The sequence below is a fragment of the Triticum urartu genome, chromosome 4A (assembly GCF_056163025.1).
Source record: "Triticum urartu cultivar PI428250 chromosome 4A, HENAU_Tu73, whole genome shotgun sequence".
NCBI classification, from domain to species: Eukaryota; Viridiplantae; Streptophyta; class Magnoliopsida; order Poales; family Poaceae; genus Triticum; species Triticum urartu.
This window is the reverse complement of record NC_141876.1, coordinates 580,988,477-581,007,510: the sequence shown is the minus strand read 5'-3', so window position 1 is coordinate 581,007,510 and position 19,034 is coordinate 580,988,477. Positions and strand designations below refer to the sequence as shown.

At 48.8% G+C, this 19,034-nt stretch overlaps 1 protein-coding gene and 1 long non-coding RNA gene across 3 annotated transcripts; both read right to left on the bottom strand.

The window, feature by feature from the left end:
• Nucleotides 1–1,489: 1,489 nt before the first annotated feature.
• LOC147976807 (uncharacterized) lies at nucleotides 1,490–8,815 on the bottom strand. 2 transcript variants are annotated; one of them, XR_015601693.1, is made up of 6 exons: nucleotides 7,632–8,815; nucleotides 7,156–7,436; nucleotides 5,400–7,061; nucleotides 4,817–4,909; nucleotides 4,310–4,458; nucleotides 1,490–2,430 (listed from the first exon to the last, which is right to left on the bottom strand). It is a non-coding gene; the product is annotated as an uncharacterized LOC147976807 (long non-coding RNA). The 2 variants fall into 2 exon arrangements; XR_015601692.1 differs by having other exon boundaries at nucleotides 4,817–7,061.
• Nucleotides 8,816–11,286: 2,471 nt separating this feature from the next.
• LOC147976806 (uncharacterized) lies at nucleotides 11,287–11,958 on the bottom strand. The gene has a single exon (XM_087520976.1). It carries the CDS (start codon nucleotides 11,956–11,958, stop codon nucleotides 11,287–11,289), a length of 672 nt encoding a protein of 223 aa, XP_087377102.1.
• Between the last annotated feature and the right edge of the window lie 7,076 nt (nucleotides 11,959–19,034).

The window sequence follows — 19,034 nt, the reverse complement described above, 5'->3', positions numbered from 1 at the left end:
CTGCATCGCAAGGAGCAGCAATCAGAACGGAGCACCAACGCGCCAGATCCAGATCGAGCCGCTCGAGCGAAGCAGCTGAGCAGGAGCATGCCCTCCACCCGCAGCACACCTCGCACCCCGGGGACGTCACGCCCGCCACACCCAGCCAGTCGCCGCGCCCGACACGCGCCAGCCGCCGCCGCGCCGGCCGCCGGTCCTCGCTCCACGCGTGCATCCGGAGTCGCCGCGAGCACTCACGCCATCCGCGCACGCCGTCCACGTCCAGGCCGCGTCTGGAGCTCGGACCGAGGCCGCCGCCCCGGCGCCCCACCTTCCGCCTGCAGCCAACGAGAAGCTCCGAGCGAAGCCACCAGCCGACCCCACCTCGTTCCCCCAGCCCCCACCGACCGGATCTGGGAGAGAAATGCCACGAGACGCCGACCAGATCCGCCACGAACCCGCACCAGCCCGCGCCCGGGCGTCCTTCACGAGCCGCCACAGGGAGCGGGGACTGGCCAGCAGGGCCGCCACGACGACTCAGGCCAGAGCCATCGCGCGAAGGGGGCAGAGCAGCAGGAGACGAGGGGTGCGACGAGACGAGGTCTGCCGCCCCCAGACCGTCGGGACGCCGCGCGGCAGGGCCCCCGCCGCCGCCGTCAACCGCGCGGGCTTTGCCCGCCGGCGTCCTCCAGCGGCGGCGTGGGGAAGGGAGGGAGGAGAAGGGGGTGGCGGCGGGGCGAGCTAGGTCGCCCCCGAGTCGCCAGGGCGTGGCGACGCGGGGGAGTTTGTGACCCCATACATCATGTTTTGCAATCCCTCAATTCAGTTGTTAACATGGCATGGAACTGACCCCTGGCGAATTGAACACAGCAAAATGGTCATGTGCTGTTGCGTGTGTAAAATTTTAGTGGGACCAAAATGTTTTCCGAATCATTCCATAGGAGACCATTTTATATAAGTTTAGCTGATTGCTACTTGTATTAGCATATTCTGTTTTAGTAGATGATGTTGCAGAAAGCATAGACCTGCTTCATTGCTCATAAAAATCTTGTTTAGGGGCTGTACATATTTTGAACGTGTGCCTGGCGCCCAGTTACCGAGCAATCTCCCAATCTTTTTTTTGAATTTTTGCTTCCTATTTTCTTTTGTTTGGACTTTTATTTTGGCAAAGCAGAGTATTTGAAGTGCAATTACAGTGAGTGAACCGTTGGTTCTTTCCAAGTAGACACTGAACTGGTATTCGTTGGCCAAACAATTTTTCCTTTCTTGATGAAAGCCATGGCTTATTGAAGCGGAGAGAACAAGGCTAACGGCAAGCCTCATAACCTATTTTTAAGAACTTCCAGAAATTCATTCATAACTTCCCAGGAAATTTTGAGAACTTCCAGAAAATCATTCATAACTTGCCAGGAAATTTCAAGCAATAAATTTGGCAAGCACACAAGGCAACGGAAACCCGTTGACATAATGCAAAGTTAATAATCTGTGCAAACACTAGCCAGTTGTTAGAAAATGCAGTCAACAGAACAAGTTAGCACCGGGTTTCATCAAACTGGTTGACAGTAATTGTAGTTGTGCTGTTCTATCATTGATCACGGTAATGTTATAACCTTTGCAATGATAGACTGATCCTTCATTGTCAGGATTCCACCAAATAGAGAAGTTTCTCCGGAGTCTACAAACATGGGTGTGGCGCTATACGAAGCTCGAGAGGTGACTGGTCCTTTGGGCGATGTTCCCAAGACTGCATGCGTGAAGAATCGGTGAAGAATTCAGCTAAATCAGCAAAGATGAAGCTGGGAACCCACGAGGTGGATGGTAGCAATGTTGGATGCTCCACCTTCAGACAAAGGTGATTCTGAATAGTGTTATATACCGTACTTTGTAAGTACTCTCTGGTGAAATGTTGCAGAAAGCATATAGACCTGCTTCATTGCTAGCCTGTTCATTGGTTGTGCCTCTCAGAAAAAATACTTTGAACCTGTGCCTCAGAAAAATACTTTGAACCTGTGCCTCTGGTGCCATGTGTCAGTTACCAAATAAACTTCAATCTCGCCCCTCTTTAGCTTTTTATTTTCTCTTGTTGTGACATTTTTTTTTGAAACGGAGGCAAAAGCTTTGCCTCATTCATTAATTAAGACTAGTAGACTGCCCGTGCGTTGCCACAGGCATTTTATATTTTTGGCTGGTATTATTTATAAACCTAATGTATGTTAAGTTTCACAATATCAGAAAATAATTGAAATCCAATTCACTTGCAATGTAAGTTAATAAGTTGATGATGTATATGAGAGAGCGATGATCCAACATATAATCCCTTATAAACCTTGCACAAGCAATATAAACTAAGATATACTTGACGTGCCTCGTACAATATCAAAAATGTTTTTAACTTCATTCACATGATACTTGAGAAAGTATAACAAAATTTTCTTCCTCAACTCATAATCCCTGCACAAGCAATATATATAGTCAGCATAAATATTTCACATGGAAGGTGTATGAATGTACAACGAAAAAGAATACTCACCTTAACCATTCCACGGGAGCATAAAACAAAAACAAAATAGCTAGACAAATCCATGCAATTGAGTATATATTTTTAAAATATAGTGATATTTTCAAAGTATCATACGTACTCCCTCCGGTCCTTTATTGTTTGCGTTTTAGCTCCAGCCCGAATACCAAGGAGAGGAGCACTCATAAAAATTTGGACTATTTTGCCCCTGAATTGCTACTGAGGAGACGCTGGTCAGTTACTCTGTGCATGCAAACGATTACTCTGTGCATGCATGCGATCGACTGGAAAGCAGGGGCATAGCTGGAAACAGAAGCCAGAAAAAGCCAATGCGCAGAGCATTGCGGGAAAAACTGATTTTTCCAGAACGCAGACAATAAAGGACCGGAGGGAGTATTCATCAGCTTTTATCACCGATCAACAAAGTGAACCATATAAACATATATTAAAATAAAATATAAAATAAAAATATGCATGTATACATTACATATTCATTATGGCATAATGTTCTTGTTTTATAGATAGTGAGTCGCATCCTAATTTCTAGGAGCTATAAATTGTAGGCTCACCTATACATAATTTGTTGGTTTATTCTCTAAAAATGACTTTGAGAGGTTATGTGACATTTATCTCACCACATAAACAACTGCTACTTTATTTATTTTATTTACAAAAAATATATGAAAAAACAGCCCCTCCTCCCACTAACTTCTTGCGCAGACATCCGTCTTCTGCTCTCCCCGCACAGTTCACCATCCATCGGGTGTGGGTCACATCTTATTTCCCCGCCATAGAGTCACCGCCACCATATCCCCCCGGCACATCTTGTCCCTGCCACAGAGACGCCCACTCCTCCCTCCCCCTCTCCCAGCGTCGTCTGCCTCCTCCACTCCCCACAAACCTCTCGTGTTTGTCGCCTCAGCATTGAGCCCGCATGCCCACCAGTATGGCATACTCGGCATCCGAATCCAACTTGGAGGGGGGATGGCGCCCTAGTCATCGGTCCCAGCCGACCTGCGCCAAGCATAGTTGCGTTGTGGCATCCTCGGTCTTAATGAGGAGGCCATCCCAGGAGGATTCCTAGTTCCAATGAGTGCACACCATCAAGCTAAGGGCGACCACTACGGCGACACGACTTACTGCTAACCGAAGTGTCGCCACCTTCTCCGACTGCGGCGTCCACCGGAGGATTGACGCCATTGATTCTTAGGTTCTCCCTGCCTGTCCCATCCACCCTACTCGTTTGTTGCTGCTGCCAGCATAGCTGCGCTTCCTCTCCATTAGGCCAATGAAGAAAAGATGTCGTGATTGATCTACTCCCTACTCGTACAATAGAAGTTTTAGGTTTATACATGTATATGTTGCTTCTATGCTATCACAAAAAGGACTACACTAAAAAAATTAGGCTCTATTGGATTGATGCGATACAAACTCAGGTTTTTGTTCATATTTTTCCATTTTATCAATATGTACAAATAGATGCATAGACCCCAAAGGTTTAAATAAGCATTCTATTATGAAAAGTCTCATTTTCTGTTTGAGCTTTCCGAAGGGATTAATCTTAAGAACTTTGCATAACTTGACACCAATTAGATACATGGACTATTGCTGCAATTTATACACTGGAAGACTAAGAATGGCTAATTCTGGCCATTTTTTGGGTTCATTGTGGATCGTTTGATCTAGATTCCCCCAAATCTCTCACACACCCTCTCACACCGCACACGAAGAGTTTCCCTATCTAAGAAAAATTAAGGATAAGCTAGCTCTAGAATTTGTTACCATTAAAGTAGCTGTTAATTACAAGCATACCTTTGAGATCAATGCACCAATGTTTGTCGTGCATGAGGGTAACATGTGGCGCAAGTTGTGGCGGCTAACATGTGCTAATTGTTCATGTGCATCCAGATCTCCAAGTATTAGCACAAGAAACCCTTCAGTTGTAACACACCTATCCATGCCTGAAAAGGGATTACTTGAATGCTCTGCTCGGTAAATTATTACCTAGAGCATATAGTTTCACCTATTTTGAACAAATGGACTGGATCGCTTAGTAAGTATTTTTCAAGCAATGAAAATAATATCACATGTGACACAAATACTTTTGAAGCTTTCATTTTACAATACTACAAGAAACTTGGCTCTCTCACATCTGGAAATGAACCTATTATGATAATGTTTATCCAGCCATGCATATGGAAACACCAATTGAGATTTACTCAATAGGATAGCTAAAACTTGACAGTGGCCATTTTTTAAATGTTAGAGAAGTAATCCAGACAAAAACAGCAGGGTAAGCGAGTGAAAGAAGCAACTTACCTTTACCAAAATTTCCTCATTTGCCAAACAAATTTCATCCCCGAAGTTTTAACCAAGTGCTGCTTATGTCTCTTTTCATTCCTCCATATCACCCTGCAATGAACATATCCCATTGGAAAAATTAGATGTATAAAAAAACAAAATGACAGCAATTACTATTCAATAATGAACAATCAGGCTACTGGAACACCCATTGCAATAGTCTATGTACAATTGTGTAGCACCATAGCAACATCTTAAATTGGGATAAAGACAACAGAAGTGCATCATGAAAGCTAGTCTAGTCTCGGCAGTCAGGCTTCTGAACAATAGCTGTCAGCAGCCCAGCAGTAGTAATCAAATGCAATAAGACAAATTCAGCTAACTAATTGCTGAAAAAAGAAGAATAAAACAACAAGCTGTAAAACAATTATCAATTCTTTGGATATGATGTATACTAATCAAATGAGAAGCAAGAACAACAATAATTTCCTAGCATTGAGTACTTTATCTACTTTTCTTCAAGCCCTCTACTATTCACACGATCATTGTACGAGGTTATCAATTTTGTCACCGGAATATGACACCATGTCAATATAATCACCTCCTAGTTACAGTCTGTCCATAGAATGAATTGAAGCACGACATTCAGAAAAAGCATTCAAGATAAAGCAATGCTCTTTATCAATACAAGCATTCAAGATCCCTTCATATGAAGTTGGGCCCTGCTCATATGAAGCTCCCTCAACATTGGTTCTTCTTGCTTCTTTCATGGAACCATCTTTCCTTCTACAACACCATGAACCACTTCACTTGGCCAATGTGGCATTGTGATAATACGTTTCCTTCCACGTGTGCTATCTCTTCCTCACTCCATCAACGTGTCATAAAATTTGCTGAAACAGTTGGAGACAATGAGCTTGAAGGCGCACGCAATGCCGGGCGTTCAAGATATGCAGACTGCAGTTCTGCATAATTATCTAGAGAAGCTGATTGTACGAAGAAAGAGTTTTATAAAAGCTTTTGGAGAATTAACCTCAATATAAAACAACAAGGTTAAAATAAGCTATCCATTACATGTGATATATGATATATCTATGTTAATTTATTTGCACACCAAAATAATGAAATGTCATGATGAAGGAATAAGATACCTTTATGACCATGCATTTGAATTACAGAATTCCTCGCTAACATAAGAACTTCGATGTATGGCACATAACGGTGGATTAGCATATATAATAGGGCCACATGCCAAAACAAAGGATTGAATCATATAAAAAATGTACACATGTATCCAACTGAATAAGGAGACCTCATCCTACTTCAGAATTAATGAAGCATTACGTAAGGAGACCTCAGAACATTTACACGATATTTTCCGAAAAATCGTTCATCCAACTGAATTTAGACCCCTATGCAAAGAATAAATGATCATATTAGTTGGCAGATCCGAGATCACTTCTTCTATCAAAATGATTTCAGCTACAATAAGATTTCAAAAGTGCAAGCATAGTCATAAATGAGAGTGGAATCTTTTTAAGGAGTAAATGCAAAACTGGGTGGATTAACCAAAGCTGATAGCACAAAGAATTATTAACCAAGATGATAGCACAAAGAAAATTTAAACAAGATGATAACAAACAATGATACTTACTAAAGAGTACAAGACGAACAAATAAAGATTGCAATTTTTTGACCTTGCAACCTGAAGTGCACTGTGTGAATACCAGTTAGTATCCTTAAATGTTCATAGTCAAGAATTCTTTTGTGAATATCACTTAGAAAGTTAGAATCATGAAGAACGAATTTTACACATAACCGCTTGACAGGAGCGGTTCGCTGTCTTAAAAATATATCAAATTATACGCATAGACAGTGACTTAATTAAAAGATTTATTCTTGACACACACTAAAAGAATGAAATTAACAACTTCATTAACACCCAATGAACGATTCCTCAGGTTGATTTATCAAATTGAATTAGTAGGCGGGCAGGCTCAACAACACCAGGCTATAAGATGCAACCTTTGTTTTAGAACTCATGGCAGGAAATATGCTTGTTGTTCAAGAGAGACAGACGAAAAAGGCAAGCAACATGATCTTGGGGAGCACTGGTCACTTCTTCTCCAGCCTCCACGTGCGGTGCAGCCACGTAGTTGATGCACCTTTCGCTTTGCTCCACTTGAGGCAATGCCTATCGCAGCACAATGCTCTTGAGCAAGGATAAGTAGCAATTGGCCAGGTTCTTCGTGGTCTTGAACTCCTACAACAAAGGTCATAACTAATCGAACATGACAATCAATCTTAATCAAGCAACCGATCATTCAGTAACTAACAAACAGAGACAAGGTACTTACCGCGCCAACGAGGTCATCTTCTAGAATTGCTAGTTCAACATCATCTCTATCAGGCCATCTCCCATCTGCCTCACTCCTACCGGTGGGAGGTAATAGTGAAGAATAATCATGTCCAGGAGATGCAGCCTCAAACATCTCTTTATTGCTGGAGTGACTTAGAGCTATTAAACCTGCTCCAAGACCAGCTAAAGCTGGACATACTACAACAGGGAGACCAATGTTTTTCCTTAGTAGTCACAATCCTTTGTGAACCAAACAACCAGCTGCCTACACTCACTACCCTGCAAAGCATGCCTAGAATAAGATAGAGTGGAAGCTCTATAGAATTTAACTTTAGTCAGTTGCATACTTAGACAACTGGAAATTTAGAAAACACCAAATACACATTAGGAAATGCCAGAATTGTGAGTTAATACCAACGAGGATGCGGTCATACTGGCCAGACTTAACTGTAAAGTGCAGGGTGTGCTCCTTACCAATAGGGCACGAGTAGGAGGTGGTAGGGGATGTTGCGCGCGCTCCATAGAAGACGACCTTCTTCCTCCACCATGCCCAGCATCCTGGCAAGTGTGCCCTTCCGGCTCAGCACGCCGATGACAAACTCAATGGTGGCCTGGCTGGCGTACACCCGCTTCATCGTCATTAGCTCGAACACCTCCCAGTTCCGGTGCGTTGCGCCGCGTGCAGCAGGGCGTTCAAGGCGGGGAGTGAAGGGAGCATGCGGTGGATCGCCAGGTACCGGCAGGCCTCGAGAGCCTCCTCCGGGAGGCGGAGCTACGCGTAGGCGCGCACCAGGAGGTGGAGGCCGCGGGCCATTAGGTGGTGCCGCTATCCTCGTAGGTCGCGAAGAAGGCGTCCAGGAAATGCGAAGCCGGCAAGGAGGAGTGCCTGGTGATGGCGGCTTGGAGGAGGACGGAGGCGTGGCTAACGAGGGCCGCGCGGGCGAGGAGGTGCACCAGGAGGCAGTAGGAGCGGAGCGAGTGGGGCGATGGCGACGAGGCAGCGGACCAGTGGAAGAAGCTGTGCGCGTTCTTGGCAACGGTCTCGGCGGATGAGGGGGAGGGGCTGGGGTTCCTGGTGAGGGAGAGGAGCACGTCGTCGACGTGGCCCTCGGGCGCCGCGGCGGAGAGCGCCTCCCACGCCACCCTCGGGCTGTGCGCGAGGTAGGGGGAGACGTGCTGGGGCGTCGTTGCGGCGGCCGCGGGCACGGCAGAGGCGGCACCGCGGCAGGGGAACAGGACGACGCCACGCCTTTGGGAGTGCGAGGGCGTCGATCCTGGACATACGTCGGCGGCAGCGAGGGACGCCAATCCCGAATTCCTTGCGGCCTGTGCCGCGGCCGCAGACACGCCCTGCCCCGGCGGCGGCGGCGGCCCACGAATCGGGGGCCTCGACCAGGCAGGCGCGCTAGATGAGCTCGATGCCGGCAGGTGGGGCGAAGGGGCGGCAACGGAGAAGGAAGAGGTGGATCCGCGACGACAGCAATGGACCCATGAAGGCGGAGGCGTCCGAGGGGTTCCGCGGTGACGGCGGCGGCAGATCCAAGAAGATCGAGGCGTTCGAGGGGTTCCGCGGCGGATCCGTGAAGGCGACGGTGCCAGGAAGATCGCACCAGGGGATCGAGAGGAGAGGTGTTTTGTGCGTGCTGGTTTTTTTGGTGCGTGCGTGGGCTGGGGTGTGAGAAGGGGACAGCCACGAAAGGAGACCTCGTTCGAGGACTCATCGCTCCTACTGCGGCCGCACGGTTTTTCTGCCGCTGGTTAACCGTCGTAGGTTTTTTTTGTCGCAGGTTAACCTTCGCACGTCTATTGAGGGTTGCATGTGAATAGGTGCGGGTTCGGGCCTCAGGAGGAGGTTTTTTCGGTTTGTGGTGGCTTCGTCAGAGGTGGGAGGAGGTACCAAAATAAACCATGAGAGAGGGACTAAAAAAATCTGGAAGCGAGACTACCAACTGCTCCCTTAGGAGTAGAGATAGAAAAGAGTTTGTTACATGACACACCACAAACACCGCATGCGGATTATTCGCGTGAAATAAAAGATCCTAACTTCTTTGCGTCGGCGGTGACCCAAAGGTTGGCCTCGGCAGAGATGGAGGAGAGCAAGATTGGCGGTGGAGCACTCTTATGCTTAAACACTCTTGCATTACGCTCGTTCCAAATCGTCCATGAGACGAGCATAGTGAGGGAGGCCTTGGCTTGGCGGTTCGGCGTACCATCGGCGCAGGTGCTTGCCCACCACTCGTCCACCGAGTCGAACTGGGGCCAAGTGGAAGTGTCAAGCCCGTGCATGAGGAATTTCTCAATGACCGAAGACCAAAGACGGCGGGTGTAGCGGCACTTGTAGAAGAGGTGACGTCCGCATTCTTGCACTGTCCTGCAAAGAGGGCAAAGATCGCAATTTGGCCACCCACGCTTTGCCAATTTATCTGTCATCCACACTCTGTCTTGAAGGGCCAACCAAACAAAAAAAATGACTTTGGGGGGGGGCAAACCTTCCAAACCATTTTGTCCAAGGGAGAAAGGACCATCCCTAGGAACTGTGCCCTATACGCGGAGGCCGCCGAGTATTGCCCACAGGTCGTGTGTTTCCAAAGGATATCATCTTCGTTGAGCTCGTCAAGCTGGACCTCATTTACTATCAACCATAGAGCAAAAGAATTGTGTGATGTGCTCAACAGAGACATTGGTAGGGGGGTTTATCTTGAGAATCCAAGCGTTGTGCTTCATGGCCTCCCTCACCTTTCGATTCTTTCTCTTGGAAGCTTCATAGATGAGCGGGGCAATGTCTTTAGGCTTTCTCCCAAGGAGCCAAGGAGAGTCCCAAAAGGGGGTCCTCGCACCGTTACCAACGGTGATGGTGGTGGAAGCATAGAAAAAGTTGAGGTCCTCCTCATTACATGGGTTTCCCATTCCCACCCACATCTTGGTGGGCTCCTTCCATTCGTACCACGGCCATCGCAAACGGAGAGCCCTCGTAAACTGGTCAGTGTTGAGTACCCCGAGACCTCCGTACTCAAGTGGTCGTCAAACATACTCCTAATTCACCTTGCATTTGGCCCTTGTTGTCTTGTCCGAACCGGACCAAAGGAAAGCTCTCTCGATCTTGTTGACGCTGTGAAGGATGGTTGGTGGGATGACCAACGGGGTGGCGGGGTAGACCACTTGGGAAGTGATCACGGACTTGACAAGGGTCGTACGTCCAATGGTGGTGATGTTTTGGCCATCATACGTTGATAACTTGCTTGCAACTTTGTCCACGAGAAATTGGAGATCCACCAACTTTAGCTTCCAAACAGAGAGGGGGAGCCCCAAGTATCGCAGTGGGAAAGATGTCCGTGCAGCCGGCAAACTTTGAGTTAGGCGACCCAAATCTAGGTGGTTGCAATGAATGGGCACCACCGAGCTCTTCTGGAAATTGGTTCAAAGGCTTGTACCTCCCCGAACCCCTTCAAAATGCTTGCCGGGTTGTCAACATCCTTTTTGATCGGAGCCAAGAAGACGGCCGCGTCGTCCGCATAGAGGGAGGTCCTCAACATGGCTCCCCGCCCCCTTATTCTATGGAGGAGACCCCTCCGAGTTGCCACATCTAAGATTTTTTGTAGCGGATCGATGGCGATGACGAATAGGAGCGGGGATACGGGGTCTCCCTGCCGAAGGCCCTGTCCGTGCTTGATGGGGTTGCCGGCAAGGACGATCCTCGAGGAAGAGGTGCTAAGGAGGGCTGCGATCCAATCCCTGAATTTGCTCGGAAATCCTCGCCTTTGGAGGAGATCAAGCAAATATTCCCGCTTAACAGAGTCGAAGGCCTTCCGAATATCAAGCTTGAAAAGGAGGGAGGGGGTCTTCCTCGCATGGAGGCGTCGAGCAAGGTTGCGAACATACAGAAAATTTGCATGGATGCTTCTTGTTTTGATGAAGGCGCTTTGGGCGTTGGAGACGAGATTTTTCATATGGGGGCCAAGTCTTAAGGAGAGCACTTTTGCAATAATCTTCGCGATCACATGGATGAGGCTAATGGGTCTATAGTCGGTGATTCCCTCCGCCCCATCCTTTTTAGGCAAGAGGACCACATTTGCGGAGTTGAGCCACTGGAGATTTGACGTTTGCAGGGAGTCGAAATGCGAAATGACCCTCATGAGGTTGGTTTTGATAATGCCCATTTCTTGAAGAAGAGGCCCGTGAAGCCATCCGGCCCCGGCTCCTTGTCGCTAGGCATGTCATTGATCGCTTCAAGAACCTCACACTTGGCCATTGGAGCGCCAAGGCCATGCAAGTCAAGTGGTTCCAAATTAAGCTCCTCCCAATTGAAATCTTTGCGACTATGGGGGCCTCTCTTCATGACCTTGGATAACTGCTCGTGGATTAGCTTTTCTTTGGCGCCGTGCTCGGTGACCCACCCATGCGCATTCTTGATCCTATGAATATGATTTTTCCTCCTCCTTGCATTAACTCGGCGGTGAAAGAATTTGGTATTTGCATCACCATCTTTAAGATTGGAAATTCTTGCACATTGCTTCTTACGCGATCTTTCGAGCACGGCCAAGGCAATAACCCTTCTCTTGAGCCTAGCCCGGAGCTCAAGTTCGTCGGCGGAGAGGAGTCTATTCTCTTGAGCGATGTCAAGGCGAAGGATCACCAAAAGCGCGGCCTGGTGGTGAATTTTTGCCTTCAAGAAAAGGCCCCTACTCCATTCGGAGAGTCGGAGTGCAGTACTTTTGAGTTTGTGGTAAAGCACTTGGTATGGCTCGGTGTGGTCAGTCCTCTCGTTCCACGCCTTCTGGACCACCTCGTCAAACCCGAGCATGGATGCCCAAAAGTTTTCAAACTTAAAGACCTGAGGTCTTCTTGGCCCCTTCTCATCGGCAAGTAGAAGCGGACAATGATCGGAGAGGGAGGATGAAAGTGCATTAAGTACATGGGTGTTGAAGGTTGTGTCCCAATCGGCGTTGTAAAAAAAGGAGTCTAGCTTGCACAAGGTTGGGTTCGTCCTCTCATTGCTCCAAGTGAAACGCCGGTTCTGGAGGTGGATTTCCCTGAGCTCACAGCTCTGGAGTGTTGCCCTAAAACGGTTTATCCTGCTTCGGTTGAAATTTTTCTTATTTTTATCTCGCGTCCGATAGATTTGGTTAAAATCACCGGTGGCAAGCCAGGCCGTCCCTAACGGTGGCTTCTCAGCCAGCAACTCGGCAAAGAAAGCATATTTGCAAGAGTGGTCCGTGGGGCCATAGACGGTCGTGATTTTGAAAAGCACGTCAGTCCCTCGCACCCGGACCATGGCGGAGAGGCAATATGTCGTGAAGATGATGCAAGAAACATCCACAAGGAGATCATCCCAAAGCATCAAGATGCCACCCCTAGTGCCCGAAGCAGGTCTTTGTGCGAAGCTACGCAATCTGTGCCCGCCCAAGAAAGCTGCTGTGAATTGGTCGACGTTGCCGAGCTTAGTCTCTTATAGGCACACGATATGGCATGACGAGGAGGCAATCGTTGCATTCACCATAGGTCGTCGGTCCAGGCAGTTAAGACCCCTTACGTTCCAACTGAGGAAGTTAATTGGTTGCTCTATCATGTAAAACAGAGAGCACCTTGAGGACTGTCTTCCAAGAAGCAGTGCAAACGGACACAACAACATTTTGCATTCTAAAGGTCACATGAACATAATCCACTATATATACATGGCCACAGGCCAGCACAACTCGTGCTAGAAACACATTGAGCACCCCATACACGGGCCAAACACACAACGTGGCATAGTCTTGTGCTAACATTAAGAAACTATGGTCCCGGGTAGACAGCAACAGCAAGCGCTCAAGCATTAGCCAGCTGAGCCACGGTGCCGTCGTCGTTCGACTCCAGGTCGAGTGCACCATCACCTCCATGCGCAATGAGGGCCTCCTCCATGCCCGTAGCGCTATTGTAGTCAAGCTTGAACAATCCTCGCATGGCTACGATTACATCTGGTGGTAGCTGCTCCTTGAAACGCTCAGCGAAAGCGTCCAGGGCGGCAGCAGTGACATCCTGCCCATCCTTGACGATGCATAGAGTGCGGCACACCAGCAGTTCAGCCGCTCTGGCCGCCGGAGTCACCTTGGGGCGCCCAGCCGCAATAGCCTTAGGACGTCCAGAAGCACATGACTTGGTGATGGAGAAGCCTCCACCAGCCTTGGAGATGATGAGCCCAGCCATGGTCTTTCGGCGAGTTGACGGTGCCTGAGCCGGTGTTGGAGCAGGGGGGCAGGATGGCCTCCTGACGGTCTTCGAAGAGTGGCACGAGGCACTACAGTCCTACCGCCCCTTCAACAGCAACAGCCCCCCTGCGCAGCCGCACCGGCGAAGGCGTGCGCCGCAGAGGACCACTTGAGATCAGAGGAGGCGTTGGGGAGGCCTCAAAACCTGGTGGCCTCGCAGGTGAGAGCAACGGATCTTGGAGCATGGACGGAGAGCAGAGCAGGCGCAACAGCGTGGTAAGGCGAGCCTGCGAGAGCGGTGAGAGGCGCTCGTCACTTCTCCTGGAGCGTGGAGATGGCGGGAGCACAGTTGTAGGCGACAGAGGTGGGGAGGCAGGTGGCGTGAGAGCTTCCTGGGAGCGGCGTCGTGCCGCGCGCGGCGAGGGCTGGCGCACATGGCTTCGGCCTCGTCCCGAAGCAGCCAGGGGAGTGGCCTGCACAGGCACCAGCTCCAGCACACGGGTTGCGTCACCACTTGCAGAGCCAGAGCCTTGAAGCATCGCGGCACGACCCATATCCGTGCCCGACTCAGCAGAACGACGATGGCCACCATCGTCCCGACGGCCGTCCCGCCCCTCTTCACGGCGGTTGCCACGCGAGGCGTCCCGCGGATGACGGATCTGGATCTGGATCGGGCTTTGGCCACGCCACCTCTCCCACCGCCGGGCAGGCCGGCGCGCGACCTGCGGGACATCTCTTGTGTGCCTGAGACTCCCCCCGAGCTGCTCCTCGCCGCGTCTCGCCAGGCTGCTTCTGGCCACGCGCTCGCCTTCAATGCCGACGCGGCTGGGCAGGAGAGGCGCATTAACTCCGTCAGCTGGGCTGACCGAGTCCGCAGCAACGGCGCACACGCCCTGGATGCGCATTCATCACGGGAGGCAACCGCGGGGCTCGAGGCGATGGACGGCTGGGTCACCGTCGCGTCCCGTCGGCCGCGCCGGCCGGCTTTTCCTGCTACTCCATTGAAGCCGCGCCAACCCGTCCCGGACTGGATTAAAGGGCTCTGCTTCCGCTGCCTCTTCCCTCGCCATCAACAAGCCGAGTGCCGCAAACCAATCACCTGTCGCCGCTGCTTCCAACCCGGCCACAAAGCAAAGAACTGCTTCAACAAGCCTGCTCCGCACCTCCGCCCGGGCGCCTCTGTCGTGCGCCCCAGTCGCCCCTTCCCTGTGCGTGCAGCGCCTGTGCCGGCCCCGCCTCGTACCCAAGCCCTCCCCCGCGCCATGGCTTGGTCCGGCAACCACTCGTAGAGGCCGGTCGAGGTGTTCACGGTGATCCATGCCATGCCGGCTATGCACCAGGAGGCGGCGCTCCTCGGCTCGAACGCTGTCGTGGCTTGGCTCCACCGCGACCTCGGGGCCTCCACGCAAGACATCGCCAACGCCATTGTTCAGGAGATGGGCATGTTGCTAGACGACGTGTGCATCGTTAAGCACTTCCCAGAGGCCTTCCTGGTGCGGTTCTTCCACCAACACCACTGCGCGGACGCTGCCGGGCGCCGCGACCTGAAGTTCTGAGACACCAGGTGAAGGAAATATGCCCTAGAGGCAATAATAATGTTATTATTTTATTTCCTTATATCATGATAAATGTTTATTATTCATGCTAGAATTGTATTATCCGGAAACATAATACTTGTGTGAATACATAGACAAACCAAACGTCACTAGTATGCCTCTACTTGACTAGCTTATTAATCAAAGATGGTTATGTTTCCTAACCATAGACATGTGTTGTCATTTGATTAACAGGATCACATTATTAGGAGAATGATGTGATTGACATGACCCATTCCATTAGCCTAGCACCCGATCGTTTAGTATGTTGCTATTGCTTTCTTCATGACTTATACATGTTCCTATGACTATGAGATTATGCAACTCCCGTTTGCCGGAGGAACACTTTGTGTGCTACCAAACGTCACAACGTAACTGGGTGATTATAAAGGAGCTCTATAGGTGTCTCCAAAGGTACATGTTGGGTTGGCGTATTTCGAGATTAGGATTTGTCACTCCGATTGTTGGAGAGGTATCTCTGGGCCCTCTCGGTAATGCACATCACATAAGCCTTGCAAGCATTTCAACTAATGAGTTAGTTGCGAGATGATGTATTACGAAACGAGTAAAGAGACTTTCCGGTATCGAGATTGAACTAGGTATTGAGATACCGACGATCGAATCTCGGGCAAGTAAAATACCGATGACAAAGGGAACAACGTATGTTGTTATGCGGTCTGACCGATAAAGATCTTCGTAGAATATGTAGGAGCCAATATGAGCATCCAGGTTCCGCTATTGGTTATTGACCGGAGACGTGTCTCGGTCATGTCTACATTGTTCTCGAACCCGTAGGGTCCGCACGCTTAAGGTTTCGATGACAGTTATATTATGAGTTTATGAGTTTTGATGTACCGAAGTTAGTTCGGAGTCCCGGATGTGATCACGGACATAACGAGGAGTCTCAAAATGGTCGAGACATAAAGATTGATATATTAGACGGCTATATTCGGACACCGGAAGTGTTCTGGGTGATTTCGGAGAAAACCGGAGAGCCGGAGGGTTACCGGAACCCTACCGGGAGAAGTAATGGGCCATATGGGCCTTAGTGGAGAGAGAGAGGGGCAGCTAGGGTGAGCCGCGCGCCTCCTTCCCCCTGGTCCGAATTGGACTAGGAGAAGGGGGGCGGCGCCCCCCTTTCCTTCTCCCTCCCCACTTCCTTCCCCCTCCTAGTAGGAGTCCTACTCCTACTAGGAGGAGGACTCCTCCTGGCGCGCCAATAGGGGCCGGCCGGCCTCCTCCCCTTGCTCCTTTATATACGGGGGCAGGGGGCACCCTAGACACACAAGTTGATCCACGTGATCATATTCTTAGCCGTGTGCGGTGCCCCTTCCACCATAATCCTCGATAATATTGTAGCGGTGCTTAGGCGAAGTCCTGCGACGGTAGTACATCAAGATCGTCACCACTCCGTCGTGCTGACGGAACTCTACCCCGACACTTTGCTGGATCGGAGTCCGAGGATCGTCATCGAGCTGAACGTGTGCTAAAACTCGGAGGTGCCATAGTTTCGGTGCTTGATCGGTCGGGCCGTGAAGACGTACGACTACATCAACCGCGTTGTGCTAACGCTTCCACTATCAGTCTACAAGGGTACGTAGATCACACTCTCCCCTCTCGTTGCTATGCATCACCATGATCTTGCGTGTGCGTAGGAAAATTTTGAAATTACTACGTTCCCCAACAGTGGTATCAGAGCCTAGGTTTTATGTGTTGATGTTATATGCACGAGTAGAACACAAGTGAGTTGTGGGCGATATAAGTCATACTGCTTACCAGCATGACATACTTTGGTTCGGCGGTATTGTTGGACGAAGCGGCCCGGACCGACATTACGCGTACGCTTACGCGAGACTGGTTCTCCCGACGTGCTTTGCACAAAGGTGGCTAGCGGGTGACAGTTTCTCCAACTTTATTTGAACCGAGTGTGGCTATGCCCGGTCCTTGCGAAGGTTAAAACAACACCAACTTGACAAACTATCGTTATGGTTTTGATGCGTAGGTAAGATTGGTTCTTGCTTAAGCCCGTAGCAGCCACGTAAAACTTGCAACAACAAAGTAGAGGACGTCTAACTTGTTTTTGCAGGGCATGTTGTGATGTGATATGGTCAAGACATGATGCTAAATTTTATTGTATGAGATGATCATGTTTTGTAACCAAGTTATCGGCAACTGGGAGGAGCCATATGGTTGTCGCTTTATTGTATGCAATGCAATTGCGTTGTAATGCTTTACTTTATCACTAAGCGGTAGCGATAGTCGTGGAAGCATAAGATTGGCGAGACGACAACGATGCTACAATGGTGATCAAGGTGTTGCGCCGGTGACGATGGTGATCACGACGGTGCTTCGAAGATGGAGATCACAAGCACAAGATGATGATGGCCATATCATATCACTTATATTGATTACATGTGATGTTTATCATTTATGCATCTTATCTTGCTTTGATTGACGGTAGCATTTTAAGATGATCTCTCACTAATTATCAAGAAGTGTTCTCCCTGAGTATGCACCGTTGCGAAAGTTCTTCATGCTGAGACACCACGTGATGATCGGATGTGATAGGCTCTACGTTCAAATACAACGGGTGCAAAATAGTTGCACACGCAGAATACTTAGGTTATACTTGACGAGCCTTGCATATACAGATATGGCCTCAGAACACGGAGACCGAAAGGTCGAGCGTGGATCATATAGTAGATATGATCAACATAGCGATGTTCACCAATGAAACTACTCCATCTCACGTGATGATCGGACATGGTTTAGTTGATTTGGATCACGTAATCACTTAGAGGATTAGAGGGATGTCTATCTAAGTGGGAGTTCTTTAGTAATATGATTAATTGAACCTAAATTTATCATGAACTTAGTACCTGATAGTATCTTGCTTGTTTATGTTTGATTGTAGATAGATGGCTCGTGCTGTTGTTCCGTTGAATTTTAATGCGTTCCTTGAGAAAGCAAAGTTGAAAGATGATGGTAGCAATTACACGGACTGAGTCCGTAACTTGAGGATTATCCTCATTGCTGCACAGAAGAATTACGTCCTGGAAGCACCGCTGGGTGCCAGGCCTGCTGCTGGAGCAACACCAGATGTTATGAACGTCTGGCAGAGCAAAGCTGATGACTACTCGATAGTTCAGTGTGCCATGCTTTACGGCTTAGAATCGGGACTTCAACGACGTTTTGAACGTCATGGAGCATATGAGATGTTCCAGGAGTTGAAGTTAATATTTCAAGCAAATGCCCAGATTGAGAGATATGAAGTCTCCAATAAGTTCTATAGCTGCAAGATGGAGGAGAACAGTTCTGTCAGTGAGCATATACTCAAAATGTCCGGGTATAATAATCACTTGATTCAATTGGGAGTTAATCTTCCAGATGATTGCGTCATTGACAGAATTCTCCAGTCACTGCCACCAAGCTACAAGAGCTTCGTGATGAACTATAATATGCAAGGGATGAATAAGACTATTCCCGAGCTCTTCGCAATGCTGAAAGCTGCGGAGGTAGAAATCAAGAAGGAGCATCAAGTGTTGATGGTCAATAAGACCACTAGTTTCAAGAAAAAGGGCAAAGGGAAGAAGAAGGGGAACTTCAAAAAGAACAGCAAGCAAGTTGCTACTCAAGAAAAAAAACCAAACCTGGACCTAAGCCTGAAACTGAGTGCTTCTACTGCAAGCAGACTGGTCACTGGAAGCGGAACTGCCCCAAGTATTTGACGGATAAGAAGGATGGCAAGGTGAACAAAGGTATATGTGATATACATGTTATTGATGTGTACCTTGCTAATGCTCGCAGTAGCACCTGGGTATTTGATACTGGTTTTGTTGCTAACATTTGCAACTCGAAACAGGGACTACAGATTAAGCGAAGATTGGCTAAGGACGAGGTGACGATGCGCGTGGGAAATGGTTCCAAAGTCGATGTGATCGCAGTCGGCACGCTACCTCTACATCTACCTTCGGGATTAGTATTAGACCTAAATAATTGTTATTTGGTGCCAGCGTTAAGCATGAACAATATATCTGGATCTTGTTTGATGCGAGACGGTTATTCATTTAAATCAGAGAATAATGGTTTTTCTATTT